Source organism: Pipistrellus kuhlii, unplaced genomic scaffold (genome assembly GCF_014108245.1).
Source record: "Pipistrellus kuhlii isolate mPipKuh1 unplaced genomic scaffold, mPipKuh1.p scaffold_m20_p_4, whole genome shotgun sequence".
NCBI classification, from domain to species: Eukaryota; Metazoa; Chordata; class Mammalia; order Chiroptera; family Vespertilionidae; genus Pipistrellus; species Pipistrellus kuhlii.
In genome coordinates, this window is record NW_023425540.1 from 55,776,978 (window position 1) to 55,794,955 (window position 17,978).

The 17,978-nt window shown below is 37.5% G+C and overlaps 1 protein-coding gene across 2 annotated transcripts in view; it reads right to left on the reverse strand.

Annotated features, from left to right (window-relative positions):
- Positions 1-8,634: 8,634 nt before the first annotated feature.
- FBXL17 (F-box and leucine rich repeat protein 17) overlaps positions 8,635-17,978 on the reverse strand; it is a 415,427-nt gene continuing 406,083 nt past the window's right edge. For both annotated transcript variants that reach the window (XM_036410707.2, XM_036410706.2), the window contains one exon: positions 8,635-11,500. In XM_036410707.2, the coding sequence (XP_036266600.1) occupies positions 11,360-11,500 (141 nt within the window). In that variant the 3' untranslated portion in view covers positions 8,635-11,359. The remainder of the gene's footprint in view (positions 11,501-17,978) is intronic.

A 17,978-nucleotide genomic window follows, 5' to 3' on the forward strand; every position in this document is an offset into this window, starting at 1 on the left:
ATATCTGAATTATATCAGGTCTATTTAACTGACTGCTCTTTTTTTGTCTTAAGTATGATTCAGATTTTCCTTTTTCTTCCTGTATCTATTAGTTTTTTTTTTTATTGCACACAGGACATTGTAGAGCAGATGTTGTAGAATTCTGGCTTTTGCTATCTTCTAATCATTTTTAAACTTTTTTCCCATTAGGCAGTTAGATTATTAGCCACTGACCTTGAGGCTGGTTTAGAGAGAAAACTCTTATCACCAACAGGCATTTTTTGATCACATAAAAATGCCTGATGGACAGGGGTATCTTTATAGATCCTGCAAACATGAAAAAGATAGCAGGGATTCTGAACTATTTTTAAATTATTTTAAAATTATATAACAGATGGCCGGGACCGGTTTAGCTCAATGGATAGAGCGTCGGCTTGGGGACTGAAGGGACCCGGGTTCGATTCCAGTCAAGGGCATGTACCTTGGTCGCGGGCATATCCCCAGTAGGGGGTGTGCAAGAGGCAACTGATCGATGACTCTCTCTTATCGATGTTTCTAACTCTCTATCTCTATCCCTTCCTCTCTGTACAAAATCAATAAAATATATTTAAAAAAAAAATTATATAACAGATGAAATTTAAGAATCATTTGTGTTGTTCTGATATAAAAAAAAAAAAAAGTAAAAAGTAAAAACCCCAAATAAAAAACATTCACACAGAAACACTCCAGGCCATATGATTTCACTAGGGGATTTCTTTAAAACATTTAAGAAATAAATAATACCAATTTTATGTAAGCTTTTTCAAAAATAAAATAAATAATATGAGACCATAATATAAAAAGGAAAATAAGTGAGAGAATCAAAATGATTATGTCAATTGATTTCAAGAAATACTGAAAATGATGGAGAAAAATGTCAGAGAAACATAATAAATACGAAGTAATGAAAGTTACCATAAATGGTAACTTTGAGGGTAGCTATTAAAAGATGAAGAAAAACATTTGAGCCTTGGCTGCTGTGGCTCAAGTTGATTGGAGAGTTATCCCATATACCAAAAGTTTAAGGGTTCTATTTCTGGCCAGGACACATACCAGGTTCAAAATTCAATACGCATTTTTAAAAAATATATTTTTTTACAGAGAAGAAGGGAGAGAGTTAGAGAGCTAGAACCATCATTGACAGAGAAACATCGACTAGCTGCCTCTTGCACACCCCCTACCGGAGATGTGCCCGCAACCAACTTATATGCCCCTGACCGGAATCGAACCTGGGACCCTTTAGTCCACAGACCAATGCTCCACCACTGAGCCAAATCGGTTTCAGCTCAATAAGCATTTTTAATAAAACTTTCAGCAAACTAAAAACAAGTCTTTTCAATCTTATGAAGGACACTACAAACTAAGATCTTACAAATCCTTCAACTAAGATCATACTTAACTGTATGAAAGAGTCAGTGATTCCCTTGTAAGATTGTGAACAAAGATGTCAGCTCTCATGGTCTATTCAATATTGTACTGGAGGTGATAAGCTAGTGCACTAAATCAAGTAAAAGAAATAAGAGACATGCATATTGGGGGAAATGAGCATTATCCTTATTATTGTGAATTTTTAAAAATAAAAACAATCCTAGAACTGCAACACAACTGCTAAGAACTAATAAGTAAATTTAGCAACTTTGCTGGATAAAAATAAATTGTATTTCTATACATTAGTCACAAACAATTTAAAATGGAAAAATATTTAATTATATTTATAGTAGATTGAAGTGCACACAATATATAGGAATAAATTTAATAAAATCAGTCCAATACCTCTATTCTGAAAGCTAGAAAACATTGCTGAGAATAATTAAAGAACACTTCAATAGAGAAATATATCTTGTTTATGGACAAGAAGACTCAATATTGTTAAGATGTCAATTATCTTCAAATTTATCTAGACATTAAAATAAAATTCCAGTTAAAGTTCTAATGGGCCCTTAACATTGCTAATTTTAAAAGACTGACAACATCAAATGTTGCTGAGGATGTGGAATAATTGGGACTCTTTTTCATTGAAACTGGTATGTTGAAAAATGGTATAACAATTTAAAAAGAAGTTTGACAGTTTCTCATAAGGTCTAACATGTCCTATGACTAATAAATTCCACTCCTAGGACTATATCCCATAAAAGTATCTGTATGAAAATATTTATAGCTGCATAATTTATTATACCAGTAAAAGAAAACTGGTAGCAACTCAAATGTTTGTTAACAGGAAAATGGGTAAGTAAATTGTGGTATACTCATACCATGTGGTATACTCATACCATTAATCATAACTCAGCAATGATTAATACACAATGGCATGGATGAATCTCAAAAAACAATCAAGTGAGAGAAAGACATTAAACAAAGAATATACACTGTATAGTTTTATTTATAAGATATGAAAAACAGGCAAAAATAGTGTAATAGCAATCAGCACATTGGTTGTCTATGGTGAAATAAAGGGTTTGGGGAAATTTCTTGGTGGTGTATATATACATACACACACACACATACACACACACCCACGTATCTGTATCTCTATAAACATATACACATACATTCTATATTCTGTGCTATATCTATTGTATAGCTTGTTTGGGGTATTTGTTACAAAAGCCTGTGCATTTTTCAAAATACAGAAAATTGTATTTAACTATATTTTATTTTAGGTAAATTATACCTCAATTGAAAAAAAATGTTGTTTTTTAAAACATGATTTCCCATTAGTTGGGTATCTGTTTGGTTCTAAGTGAGTACGGTGAAAGCCTTATTAACACAGTCAGGAGAGCTAGTCAACTACTTCATTAAAAACTTACAAAAAATTATTTTAAAAATATATGTATGTATTTTATTTTTAACATAAAAGTGCATGTATTGCCGAAACCGGTTTGGCTCAGTGGTAGAGCGTTGGTCTGCGGACTGAAAGGTCCCAGGTTCGATTCCAGTCAAGGGCATGTACCTTGGTTGTGGGCACATCCCCAGTGTGGGGGGGTGCAAGAGGCAGCTGGTCGATGTGTCTCTCTCATCGACGTTTCTAGCTCTCTATCTCTCTCCCTTCCTCTCTGTAAAAAATCAATAAAATATATTTTAAGAAGGTGCATGTATTATATGTATATTCATTTGCTAATATTTTGATGTATAGCCAAAGCCTTTTTTCTTTGATTTGCATTCATATAACCATCTGCATAACATAACATCTATGATTTCTCATTTCAGTGTCTTTAAAAAGGAGTAAGAAATTAAATTCATCTCTGAAGCAATCTAAATGCAAAGTCCTTCTTGGTTTTTATCATTTTGCCACATTCTAAGTTTTGTGTGCCCTATAACTTATTTGAAAGATTTTTTTGTGACTATTCATTTGGATTCCCAAAGCAATTAATTTTGTTTTCATAGCAGAAGAGTGGAAACTCTCTTTTCCCTTTATTTTATTGGTTTACATGATATTTACTTTAATTACATCATCACAATAACCATAAAATCTCACATCTAGGCACTGATCAGATCCTTTCTCATTTAAATCCAAGCTAATGGCTTCCTTCCATACATCAAAATGTAATAAACTCACAGGAATGGGGAAGAAAGCTTGGTTTTTTTAAACCTATAAACCTCTTACTTAAAGGGCCCCTCACATCCCTTGTCCTCTGCTAAGCTTTCACACCAATGCTGTAATCCACAGGGCAACTGTGGCAATCCTCTCTACACTTTCCTGTCTATTTTCTTTATTTTCTCTGATATGAGAGGACAATTGTTGGCTTAAAGCTCTTTAAAACCATTAATTCCTAAGTGGCCAATAAACATATGAAAAGGCACTTTTCTAATTTTGGGGGGGAATGCAGACGAAAACCATGATATGATACAATGCCACTACATGGCAATCAAAAGCAAACAGTAAGGACCTTCATAGTCTGCTGGTGGAAATGTGAATCAGTTCAACCTTTCTGGAAGATGGCATCACCTAATAACATTGAAAATATGTGAACACTAGCACGTCCTCTCCTAGGTGTGTATCCTGGACATGTGTGTTTGTCATGTACAATGACACCTGTACAAGAATATTTTTGGCAGCAGGATTTGTAATTGACCCAAATTGGAAACAAAGCAAATGCTTTCAATAGCAGAGTGGATAAATAGTGATATGTCCACACAACAGAAATTTATGTAGCAACGAAACTGTGTAAACTAGAGTTATACACAACAAAATGGATGGATCCTACAAACACTATTACGAAAAAAAAAAAAAAAGTCACAAAACATTACATACAAAGGCCATATAAAGGTAAAAACCAGGCAAAGCCAAACTACACCAGTTTTCTTAGACTCTTTGGTTAACTATAAGAATGAAGTAGAGCTAGGAAGAAACGGGGAGAGTAGCCTTCAATGGCATAGAATGCAGTTGAGCAAATCCAGTCATCTAAATGATGATGCAATAATGAGAGAGCCTGTAAGAAAGAAAACTGAATAGATTGCTTTCCATGGGCATATTTAAAGTTAGATGGTACATATGGGCCCTTGAATGTGTGCACATACATGTAGGCACACAGCCACACTACTGGAATATTTCAGGCTAGATGGATGGTTCAGTGGGTGCTCATCCGCCTGGTCTAGCCACGTCTAGCCATGGTTTTCACCTCCAGATATCTCATGTGTTGCGAAACTGTGGGGAAAATACAAGAAACAACCACCCATGTTTATAAGGTGAATAAAAAAGCCGAAACAAATGCTTCTTCTCGGATGTTTCTCTTTTCTTGGGCTGATGGCACGGATACATAGTTTTATTAGCCAAGCGGTATCACAGGAAATGCTAACTAAATTAGGGTTATTTCTTAGCGATTTTGAAGTTTATTTTCTGGGTTTGGTTGCATTCCAAGAACTGAGGAAGCTATATTGCTGCATTTGTATCTACTATGATACATATCTCAAAAAAGTTGAGATTGACTTTAATAAGCATGCTATAGATAGGAAAGAACTTACTACCCACCAAAGGTAGAATGAGTAAATAAATTGTGGTTTATTCAAATAATGAAGTATACATGCTGGACCCTAATTTACTATTCATTTACTGTTCATTTTAACAATAGATGATCACGTTAACAGAGGATTGTTTTGTATTACTCAAAACTTTTGATACCAGGACTTACATGTATAATTGAAAATGAAAGGGACCCCTGCCGCTTTACAAAACAGTGCAGTGGTCCTTTGATTCCTGTGTTAATGACATGACAGTTATACCACAAGAATGCTCACAGCTGTCTCAGTACCACATGGACAGCTGTTGGGTTTAGAATTCTAATGATGGTCAGATAGAAACCAGAAAGTTATGAACGTGATGTTCCCAGCACAGGGGAGGGGAAGAAGAGACTAGTATGTTCTCTGACCTCTACCATGTGCGTAGGTGTGGCACTGCATAAACTCTGCTTCACACGGAGCTCACCTCCACTACCAATGGGTTGGGAACCTTGCATCTAGGTTTAGCAATTCTTGGTAATCAGTTCAAAGAATAAAACATTTTTCACTTTTAAAATGTAATACAATATTTGATACACAATATAGCACATTAATAAAACAAATACTGGTGATGCCACCCTTCAATTTATGAAATAGAACTTACAGATTCAGTTGAAATCTTCCTTGTGATCCTGCAGTCCCACCCTATTGCCTACCCACCCAAATTGGAAATAAAGTGAAACTGTCACTATTTACAGATGACATGATTTTATATAAGAAAACCCTGAAGACTCCATCAAAAGACTATTAGAAACAAAGAACAAAACAGTAAAGTTGCAGGATACAAAATCAATGTACAAAAATCTGTTGCATTCCTATATATTACCAATGAAATATCAGAAAAAAAGAACAATTCCATTTGCAATTGCCACAAAAAAGATAAAATACCTAGAAATAAACTTAACAAAGTAAGTGAAAAACCTATACACTAAAAAATACAAGATAATTGTTGAAAGAAATTGAAGACACCCACACATACACACAATGATATTCCATGTTCTTGTATTAGAAAAATTAACATAGTTAAAATGGCTATGTTACCTAAAGCAATATACAGATTTAATATAATCTCCACCAGGATCCCAATGACATTTTTCAAAGAAATGGAACTTAAATCCTCAAATTTGTATGGAACCATAAAAGGCCCTGAATAGCCAAAGCAATCCTGAGAGAGAGAAAAAAGAGAAACAAGCCAGACGTATCCTATTCTCTGACTTCAAAGTATACTACAAAGCTATATAATCAAAACAGTATTGTATAGGCAGGGGAAAAAAAGAGAGACACAGACCAATGGAACAGAACTGAAAGCCCAGAATAAACTCACACATATATGGGCAATTAATTTTTGACAAGCCAAAAACATACAATTAAGAAAGGAAAGCCTCTTCAATAAAGCCTCTTCAATAAAAGCCTCTTCAAGCACATGCAAAAGAATGAAACTAGATTGCTATCTGACATTGCACACAAAAATTAACTCAAAATGGATTAAAGACTTTTATATAAGAACTGAAACAATAAAATACATAGAAGAAAACATAGCTATGAAGTACATGAACCTTGGGCTTAAAGGTGTTTTGGTGAACTTGATCCTAAAGGCAAAAGAAATAAAAGCAAGAACAAATGAATGGGACTGTATCAAACTAAAAAGCTTCTTTACAGCAAAAGAAACTATCAATAGAACAAAAGGCTAGCAACCAAATAGGAGAAGATATATGCAAATAATACCTCTAATAAGAGGTTAATATCCAAAGTATATAAAGAACTCAAACAATGCAACAACAACAAAAAATAAACAATCTTATTAAAAAATGGGCTGAGGATCTGAACAGACACTTCTCACAAGAAGACATACAGATGTCCAACAGACATATGAAGAAATGCTCAACCTCACTAGTGATAAGGAAATGCAAATCAAAACCACAATGAGATACCATTTTACATCTGTTAGAATGGCTATTATTAATAAGACAAGATACAACAAGTATTGGAGAGGCTGTGGAAAAAGGGGAATCCTCATTCATTGCTGGTGGGAATGTAAACTGGTATAGACACTATGGAAACAGTATGGAGGTTCCTCAATAAATTAAGAATATAGCTACTGTATGACCCAGCAATCCCTCTCTGATCATCTGCCCCCAAAACCTCAAAAATATTTATTTGCAAGGATATATGTACCCTATATTCATTGCAGTGTTATTCACAATAGCCATTGCATGGACACAACCGAAGTGTCCTTCAACAGATGATTGGGTAATTTGTGGTACATATATGCAATGGAATACTACTCAGCCATTTAAAATGTCAAAATATTGCCATTTATGTCAACATGTCTTTTCCTTTTTTAAAAATATATTTTATTGATTTTTCACAGAGAGGAAGGGAGAGGGATAGAGAGCCAGAAACATCAATGGAGAGAAACATTGGTCAGCTGCCTCCTACACCCCTCCCACTCAGGACATGCCTGCAACCAAGGCACATGCCCTTGACCAGAATCGAACCCAGAACCCTTCAGTCCACAGGCCAATGCTCTATCCACTGAGCCAAACCCAAACTGGTCAGGGCTATGTCAACATGTCTTGAGAGTATCATGCTAAAGTGAAATAAGTTAGACAGAAAAGGACAAAACCATGATATGTGGTATATAAAACAGAAAACAATAAACAAAGAAAACAATAAACAAACTCATAGACACACAACAGTATGGTGGTTACCAGAGGAAAAGGGGCGCGGGGGGAGGATGAAGAAGATGATAGAAAGAGACTAGATTTTGAGTATGCAATATGCAGATGATGCATTATAGAACTGTACACCTGAAACTTATATAATGTTATTAACCAATCTTATCCCAGTAAATTAATTTTTAAAAAAGGCTCCTCCTCACCCAGCTGCCATGGCTCAGTGGTTGAGCATCGACCTATGAACCAGGAGGTCATGGTTCAATTCCATTCAGACATATGCTCGGGTTGTGGGCTTGATCCCCAGTGTGTGGCACGCAGGAGGCAGCCAATCAATGATTCTCTCATCATTGATGTCTCTCTCTCCCTCCTCCCTTTCTCTCTGAAATCAATAAAATATATATTAAAAACAAACAAAAAAAGCTCCTCTTCTGTGAAGCTCTTCCTTCTCAAAGCTGCAACTCTGTTGTGTGTGCTCCCTTTTTAATGGTGCCCATTATTATACCTGTTGTACTCCATTGCTATTGCTGGTTTTCAAGAATTTCTTCTTGCTAGGCTATGAGCAACCTGAGGATAACATCTTTAAATACCCAGTGTCTGGCATATGTTTTTTACTCAATAAGTGTACTAATTTACTTTAAAAAAAAAAGTAAATGAGTACATTAATGACTAAGTGAATAAACTAAGTGAATAATGACTAAGTTTTTAGGGAATAGGATTGTAAATCCTTGTTTAAATCCTTGAGTTTTAATCTTATCTGAGTAATCACTAGCCAAACTAGAACCTCCTAAACCTGGTCTTGTTTATTATTCCCGGTTAGTCAAACCTACATCAAATCCCAGTGAAACACTCAGGGCATGGGCCACTGGCTGCCTCACACTCGACCAGCATCAGGGAGACCACCGATTGTCTCTAAAAAAACACACACACACAAAAGACGCAGTAGTTTTGTTTCTCTTTTATTGCAACCCATTGCAAGGTCAAAAGATTCACAGAAATATAGAAACTACAAACCGAGTAAATTTCCTTTATCCACTCAAAAAGACATTAAAGACAAAGGACCAGAATTTCCACTACAGCAATATATTTCATAGCCTTTATTCTGAAAATACTGTTGACATTTGGAGAGGATAAAAAGCCCTGCATTAAACGTGTTCACATACATTTATAACATTCTAAGCAAACAAAACAAAACAAAAACTCTATATTGCCCAGAAAAATCATTTTCAGCCTCAATTGAAAGCATCTAATAAGAACACATTCAACAACCACCACAGGATCACTCAAGGTAATGCTTTTTCTGGTTGTTTTTTTTTTCTTTCTTTTTTCTTTTTCTTTTTAAGATTAATGCTCTGAGGCTGGCTATGACATTTCTAGAGATTTATACAAATATACCAAAGCAGTTTTCCAGGTTATGTGGCATCAGGCTTTCTGGATTAGTCAACATTTTAAAGAATAAGAGTGCAAGGCCCACTCCCCCCACCCAACCCACGCTGAAGCATGTTATAGTGCTGCACGCTAGATCAAACACTGCAACATAAAAAAAAAAAAAAATCAATTATACGCTTCTTAAACCATTCGACAACCAAATTGTAACACTCCAAAATTATAACAATTTTGAATTGAAATGGCGCCATCTGTATCATCGATGGCTCTCCCTTCTTTAGTCTTTTCTTCAACTATTTAAAATATAGTGTGACATATATAAAAATTAAACTTTTGCTTACTCACTCAAGCTACAATTACTATTCATAAGGTCTTATAAATTAGTTTTGGATTAAAAACCAGTTAAAATATAATGATTTAAGATATTTTTCAGTGGAGGAGAAATGAAAACACAGTTTGATGTGTAAGAAATTAATAGTAAATTGTTTTTTTTCCCTTACAAACTTTATTCCCTTAAAATTAAATTAATAATCCATTTAGTGACAGAAAAAAATACCCTTGGTGGGTACTGACTATATTTTCCTAGCTGATTTGGATTAAAAGCAAAGAATAAAAAAAAAAAATAAAAAAAACCATATCAGAAACATGTTGACATAATCAAAAAAAGCAGTTGTTTTAAATATTTTTGGAGTCATTATAAATAAGTGAATGGCATTTGAATGTAAAGCTATTTTTTTGTTTCTTACAGATAGTCTCGTTTTAGCAATATTGGGCTTATAGAAAGTTAAACTCAAACTTTCGTATACCTGTTAAAGACCAAAAAAAACCCAGCTAGTCCACACTGGGGAAGAATAAATAGCAAACTCACAAGCCAGGGTTTTGTATCTAGCTCTACTGGGAAAGATAATCACTCTTTAGCATAAAAAGGCTCCCTGCTGTCTTGATTATAAATCTAGACAGAGGAAAGGTTATTTGAGCCTGAGTCTCTACATGGATTAACTGTAAATATGTGTGAAATCAAAACATTCATTTACATAGATCTTTTCTTAACTGACAGGTGTCAACTTTTAAACAAAGAAATGCTTATTTCTGACGAGTGTAAACAGAATTTTAAAGAAAAAATTTTATAATTTTTCTTAACTCATACATTAACCAGCAATAGATCTTTGCAGTAGCGTAAGAACTATTTAAAAATAACATGCATATAACCAAAAAAACCTGCTCGAAAGCCCAAAGCAAAAAAAAGAAAGATTGTCTATTTATATCACTCATTAATATTCTATTAATGTGACTACCCCCAAATCTCAGAAATATAATTTCATAATTACCCAAATTAACAAAAATAATTAAATGATCTGTAGATTTTTTTTTAAAAATAACTTCACACTATTAATTACATTGGTGACTTTAATGTGAATAATGTGAAGATTAGCTCCAAATACCATTAAAATACATCCAAGACAAGTTACTATCCATGAAATAAAAACTAACACAATGTTAATGTAAAACTCAACCGAAATATTTAGTATACTCAACAGAACGCATTTGTAGAATGATGAATAATTAACTTTTGTGAGCTGGCCAGGGGACTGGTACCTCCAGATAAATTTCACAGAAGGCTTTATCCTCTCTAGTCCCCCAGTCACCTACCACACAGCAGGCTGGCCCCTCCTGGGGACATGGAGTTAGCAGAGCCTCAGCGGGCAGCATGCTCTCCCAGCGGCCTGGAGGGAGGCCCCTATGTCCGAAATGATGCAGAAAGAAACCGTCCTGGTGTGTGTGCATGTGTGTGTATATGCATGTGGGAGTGAGAGAAGCTAGTTCCCAGGCTTCTGACTACTGCAACATCACGTATGTTCTGGTTGTCATAGCAGAAGTGCGCTAGTCTATCTCACTGGGAAAGAACGCAGTTGCCTTCACTTTAGGGCATCACCAAGTGGTAGGAATTAGAAGCTCAAAATAATATATTTATTTTTATCCCACAGTAAAAACACTTAAAAAAAAAAAAAAAGAGAGAGAGAGAGAAATGAACCTTTGAACTTAAAAATTAAAAGGTTTGTAGCGTTCAAAATCTTCAAGTTTTAAGAAAAACAACCAGCTCACCTGGGACGAAACAGCAATTGCGCTTATGCTAGGCAGTATGCGAACAAGACACAGATATACACATTCGGGTACACACACGGACACGTGACAGTTAAAACCTTTCCGAGAGACCACGCAGCCCACGTCTGCACCCCTTCCCGCCCCGCCGGGCGGCCGCGTGGACCTGAGCGCGGGCAGGGTTGTTAGGAGGAGGCCGCCGACATGTTGGGGGTCCAGCCCATCTGATAGGCTCTCTCCAGGGTCCTCTTGCAGTCCTGGAGGACGGTGCTGAAGGTGATGTGGGGGTACTGCTGCACCAGCTGCTCCACCGTCACTTCATTCACCTGCAAGCAGACAAGAGTGGCTGTCATGTGCCTGCACTGCTGCAACCACCAGCCGCCCTGCCCGCCCCGCAGTCCTTCCCCGCACTGTGTGGGCAAGGGCTCAGCGAGAGGACCCGCGGCCCTTTCTGTCTGACCGCCCTGGTTTGCTAAATACCACACTCGCCCTTACAGACTTTTAAGAAGACATAGGATATGTAGACATCAAATGTGTTTTCTAGAAGCATCAATCACTGGGACTTGCGGAGATCCTAAATGTGTGTCCATTGAAAATCTACCAGCAGCGCTTAGAAGGCGAGGCTGCAGCAAGTGAGCGTTCAAATGTGCATTTGACTTTGTCATCAACCTGCTGGGCTTTTTAGGACAAGATTGTAGATAGAAACGCTGGGGGGGAAATGTTTATTTTTCTCCCCTTTAAATGTTAAGGTATTCCAGACTTCAAGTCCCTCCGTGGAGAAAGGGCTGAAGTGGGAGGAATCAATAATTAAAACATACATGGCTGGCAGGTCAGAGATGGCCCCACTAGACCTTAACCATCAAAGATACCACCTTGATTCTTGATTAGACAAGGCAATCAGACAGGGCCTAATTAAAACTAACACCTGTACAATTGCTGTGCTGTGAAGGGATTAATTTGTCAATTATTTTTAAGCTGATTGCAGTTCATATCACAGAAGTAGACAGCTTCCTTCATCCTTTAGATAAATAAATGATTAACCTGAGAACCACAACTTTTAGGGGGCTTTATTTAAAATCTTTATCAAACACTTGGGCATTTCCAAATACATCAATAGTTCATTTAGACTAAGTAAGCTGGTCTAAAGGACAGGACTTCTTGTACACATTTCTCTCCTCCCTTTCCTCATCTGTCCACCACGGGGAAAGATCAGAACCACCAGAAAAGCCCTAGGATAACATGAAATCCTTGCTGTTTGCCTTTGCATCCTGCTTACAAGTATAATGACCACGACATTCCGTCGTCTGCACTATTCTGAAGTAATACGGTATTTGGAAAACTGTGATATCTTTTTTTTTTTTTTAATAAATTTGATTTGATAGTTAATTTTTGTCAGAATATTTCTCTATTCAAAATTTGCTTGTATAGAAATCAACTTTTATTCTAAATTCAAACAAGACATGCAGTTAATTCTTTTTGTGATATAGATATGGTGCATAACATTTTGTTTTAAAAAATAAGAAGAAAATAATTGTGAATGAAAAGGAAGAACAGATATAGAGTTAAGAATATCAGCTGATGATCTTAAGAGGATTTTTAAGTTATATATATATATATATATATATATATATATATATATATATATTTAATTTAAATTTATGTTCTAAGACTTGCCTGTGTTGAGGCAGCTTATAACAGTACATTTAGAAGGCCATTGTGTCATCTCGCCCTACCTCTCTAGCCTGTTTTTTATACTAGCCACTCACCTGACTGAATTTCATGTTATCAAGCTTCCAAGTTCTGTCTGGTCTCAGGGACTTTGCACATGTTGTTTTCTTTTTTTTCTTTTTTTCTTTTTAAATATATTTTATTGATTTTGTACAGAGAGGAAGGGAGAGAGATAGCAACTTAGAAACATCGATGAGAGAGAATCATAGATCAGCTGCCTCTTGCACACCCCCTACTGGGGATGTGCCCGCAACCAAGGTACATGCCCTTGACCGGAATTGAACCTGGGACCTTTCAGTCCGCAGACCGATGCTCTATCCACTGAGCCAAACCGGTTTCGGCTGTTTTCTTTACCTGAATACTGTTTAATACACTTCCCCCTTAAAACCACCTTCTCATGCATACTTCCTACTCTTCATTGTTTTAAATTTGTTAAACTATTTTGGAGTCTCAGGTGGGTAGCACAGCGACTCAAGATTTATATACTTTATTATGTAATCACAAGTCTATTCACCATCTGTTACAATGCAAAGTTTATCACAATATTACTGACTATATTCTCCATCACCTTTCACCCTACTCATTCTTGAGTACTTAGCTGTAATTCATTTCCCCAGGTAACTCTGGTCACTGTCCTCTCCCCAAATGAAGTAAGACTTCCAGGCTGCTCACTCTTTCAATATTGCCAACCTCTCCTGTATAGCACCTATATTATAAAGTTAGTTTATAAATGCCGTGCTTAATGTCTACTTCTCCTGCTCCAATGTAACATCCATAAGAGCCATATCATTTTTTGAACCTATGAGCCAGGCCTACTTACTAATGAATGAAATTAGTATAGTATATAAAAAAGTATATTATAAAAAATATACTTTTATAATAATGAAAAGTATAATATGCTAATTAGATCAGACAGCCAACAACCTTCTGGTCTTCATTCTTGACGTCCTTCTGGATGAAGCCGCTGTGGCGGGGGCCGAGGCAGAGGCGGTTAGGGGAGATCAGGCAGGCAGGCAAGCAGTGAAGGGCAATCAGGCAGGCAGGCAGGCAGGCAGGCGAGTAGTTAGGGGTGATCAGGCAGGCAGATGAGTAGTTAGGGGCAATCAGTCAGGCAGGCAAAGTGGTGAGGAGTGATCAGGCAGGCGAGGAGTTAGGAGCCAGCATCCCGGGTTGTGAAAGGGATGTCTGACTGCCTGTTTAGGCCTGATCCCCACTATGGAATTGGGACTAAACCAGCAGTCGGACAACCCCTGAGGAGGTCCCAGATTTCGAGAAGGTGCATGGGGCCTCTAGTCTAAAAAAATAGTCTGTAATATGCTAATTAGACCAGACAGCCCAACGACCTTCTCAGACATCCTTCAGGACAACCTTCCAGATGAAGCTGGGGCTGTGAGAGCTGAGGCAAGCTGCTGCGGCTGCGAGGGCCAAGTCCCTTGCATGAATTTCATGCATCAGGCATCTAGTATAACAGTACAAACTCGAAATAAAAATTAGAAATCCAACAGCAAGGCCAAGCTAGATACTAAAGTAATCATAACCACAAAGACCAGTAATTTCCGCAGGAACTTATATTCAGCTCAAGAATTCCCTCCTTCAGGAAGCCTTTCTGCAGCAGGCCTATCTGCCCACGAGGTTGAGTTAGGCACCCCTGTCGGTGCACCCATAGCTGGCCCCCTGTGAGCTTTGTCCTGGATCTGAGCCCTTTCACACTGCATGGCCATCATCCCCTTACTCGCCCATCTCTTCTGCCTGAACTAACGCCTCTGCCTTTGACCGAGGCTCTCAGCTGTGCACATGTAAAGCAGAAACATGGCAACTGCGTTCACACCATGGACTTCAGAGTCAACTAGAAACAGGTTTGAATCCCGGTTTCACTTTAAGATTTTATTTTTTCAACTGTAAAAACAGAATAAAAGTACTTATATCATAGGATTGTTATAAAGGATTAGCTGTAATAATATGCCTAACCCTGTGCCTGACTTAAAAAAAGTCTGCAAGACCCTGGCCAGGTAGCTCACTTAGTTAGCATATTGTCCCAATATTCCAAAATGCCAAGGTTGTGGGCTCGATCCCTGGTCAAGGCATATATAAGACTCAACCAAGGCGTGCGTGAATGGGTAGAACATCCTATCAGTATTTCTCTTTCTCTCTCTCTCTCAAATCAAAAAGTAAACATTTCTAAAAAAAAAAAAAAAAAAAAAAAAAAGGATCCCAAATGGTAGCTCTTATTATTGCAGCAGGCATGATTATGGAGTGCATGAGTTAACTGTCAACATGTTAGGACAACCAATTCTCTACAGTAATACTCAATATTGCTCCACTTTTGAGATATTTCAGAAATAAATTTTTATAACATTAGTGATAATGTTCAAAATAAAATAATCACAGGTCAAGAAGTAACCTTTAAAATATACTTCATAGCCGGGACCGGTTTGGCTCAGTGGATAGAGCGTCGGCCTGCGGACTGAAAGGTCCCGGGTTCGATTCCGGGCAAGGGCATGTACCGTGGTTGCGGGCACATCCCCAGTAGGGGGTGTGCAAGAGGCAGCTGATCGATAACTCTCTCTCATCGATGTTTCTAACTCTCTATCCCTCTCTCTTTCTCTCTCTGTAAAAAATCAATAAAATATATTTTAAAAAAATAAAATAAAATATACTTCATAGATTAGCTAGTTTGGCTCAGTGGGTAGAGCGTCAGCCTGTGGACTGAAGGGTCCCAGGTTCAATTCTGGTCAAGGCCACATGCCTGGGTTGCTGGCTTGATCCCCAGTGGAGAGAGCCAACCAATGATTATCTCTCATCATTTATGTTTCTATCTCCCTCTCCCTCTCCCTTCCTCTCTGAAATCAATAAAGATTATTTAAATAAAATACAATTCATATATGAGAAGGGTCTATTTTACATTAAGACTCTTTGGAGGAGACTACAGAATTTTCCTCAATAACACACATTCTGGAAATCCTCCCTTTTCTTTACCTGATGTTCCCAGGCTACGGTTAGGTCACCTTGCCCCCTCCTGCCATAAATAAACCAGAAGGGTGCAGATCTAGGTAGGGAGAGCTGACGTCACTTATCAGAGAGGATACTCAGAAAATCTGTATCACATTGCAAAGGAAATAAACATGCGCCAAGCCACTTAGCATTCAAGGAACGACTAACTGAAAAGAGATAACAAAAAAGGATGGAGACGGGGACACGATTAAACCCACCATGAAAACGGGGCTGTCTTCTATGGCACATCCTTTCTGCACTACAGAGGGCCTGTAACAAGTTTTACACCCAGGCTGACAGGCAATTTGTTTTGAAGGTCCAATTTTTAAAAATAGAAAACATCTCCATGTGATAACAGCTTTGCAAGGAGATACAATTCACCTAGAGCAAACTTGATACATGAAAATATGGATTTATGAAGTATATAAATTAGAGAACCATTGTTCACTTTAGTAAAGACTTTCATGGTAGGGTTAACCTATTTTGTCAGCTCTCCCAATGTATTTTATACATCCTTTTGTTTAGCAAGATTCAATTTACCTATTTCTCTTGTACAAAGGAAGATACACTTAGAGTTGAGACTGTTAATTCTCTGGCTTTCATAGGTTATGGGCAAGAACAGACAGAGCTTTGGCTTTGTACAGCTGCATGAAAAAACGGTACTGCAGCTCCTCTGTGGATAAGTGAGTCTTCTAAGCAATCTTTTTGCTAACTGCACTCTGTAAATTCTGGAAAACAAAGCAGTGGGGGAAACGCAAATATTCCATTTGAGAGCTTTATCGAGTAGAAGTTATTCAGGGAAATACATGGGGCCCCACTAGGGAAAGTTCCATCTTTTACTTACGGTGTCTCCTGGCGTTACAGTGTGGCAAGCTTTACACTAAAGTTACTTTTATCTGCTCAGAAGTACAAATTATGCTCACCTCTTTGTACTGACTCTCTCAGCGTTTCCGTGCCTCTGAGAAGGAGTTCAGTGTAAGACACCAGGAGGGTCCACATTGTTTTAAATCATTACGCCCACATACAAAGTCTGCAGGCATTGTTGTCACGTACAGCTCCATTAGTTAGGATGAAAAGAACTGTTCTCTGTTCCAACTCATAAAATATATGTAATATAGAAAAAGGCCATAAAAATAAATTTAAAAACATTTTCCCCATGTTCCCTGGTTTTCAGGATTCAATGTCTTTCTTTCCTCTTGCTGAAAACTATCAATGGTACCACCTATATTACACATGCAATTTGAAAAATGCAGTGTATCTTCCTAAAAAGTATGTAGCAGTGTCATTTGAATAAATTACTGTGATTTAAGTGTGTGTGTGTGTGTGTGGGGAAACATGTACCACAGGGTTTTTTCTTTAAATATAAGAAATATTGGATTTTACAGGTCTCTCAAAAGACTGCATAACCATCATCTACATGTTCAAAATTATTATAACTCTTTTTAAGATACTGGCAATTTGTCTGGTATTTTAATCTTTTTTGAGTTAACATCTATCAGTACTTTTGGAAAATATGAGGCAAATTGCTGTGCTAATTAAGGTAAAATCACGCCATGGTTTCATTCTATTGCTGCTGCTATGGGAGGCTGAGGGAAGCACTGTCAGAGTCTCCAGGACTCAGTTTAACCAATTTATCCAGATCATCATACTGTTTCCTCCCGTCCTTAGGAATACTTTCCCCACAAAGCTCCAGATAAGCGTTAGCCTTGGCCTGAATTATCTCCCCAATGATACGTGTTGCTCAAAAAAATAGAATTTCTGACAAAAATTTGCTGAAGAATCTATATATATAAAACCCTATTATGCAAATAGACCAAACGGCAGAACAGAACAACCAAACAACCGGTCACTATGATGTGCATCACCACCAGGGGGTGCATGCATGGAACATGGCGGGTGTTGGCAGGAGGTGGCAGAGAGCGAAACATGATGGGTGTTGGCTGTGGCGGGATGGTGAAGCAGGTGAGCGGGGGTGCCAGACCAAGGCAGGACACCGGTTGCTATCATCCGGGCAAGTCTCTGGTGATTACTGAAATTCTTTGCTCCCATGCACCACCTTCCTGCTTGGTGCTTGCACCTGCTGCT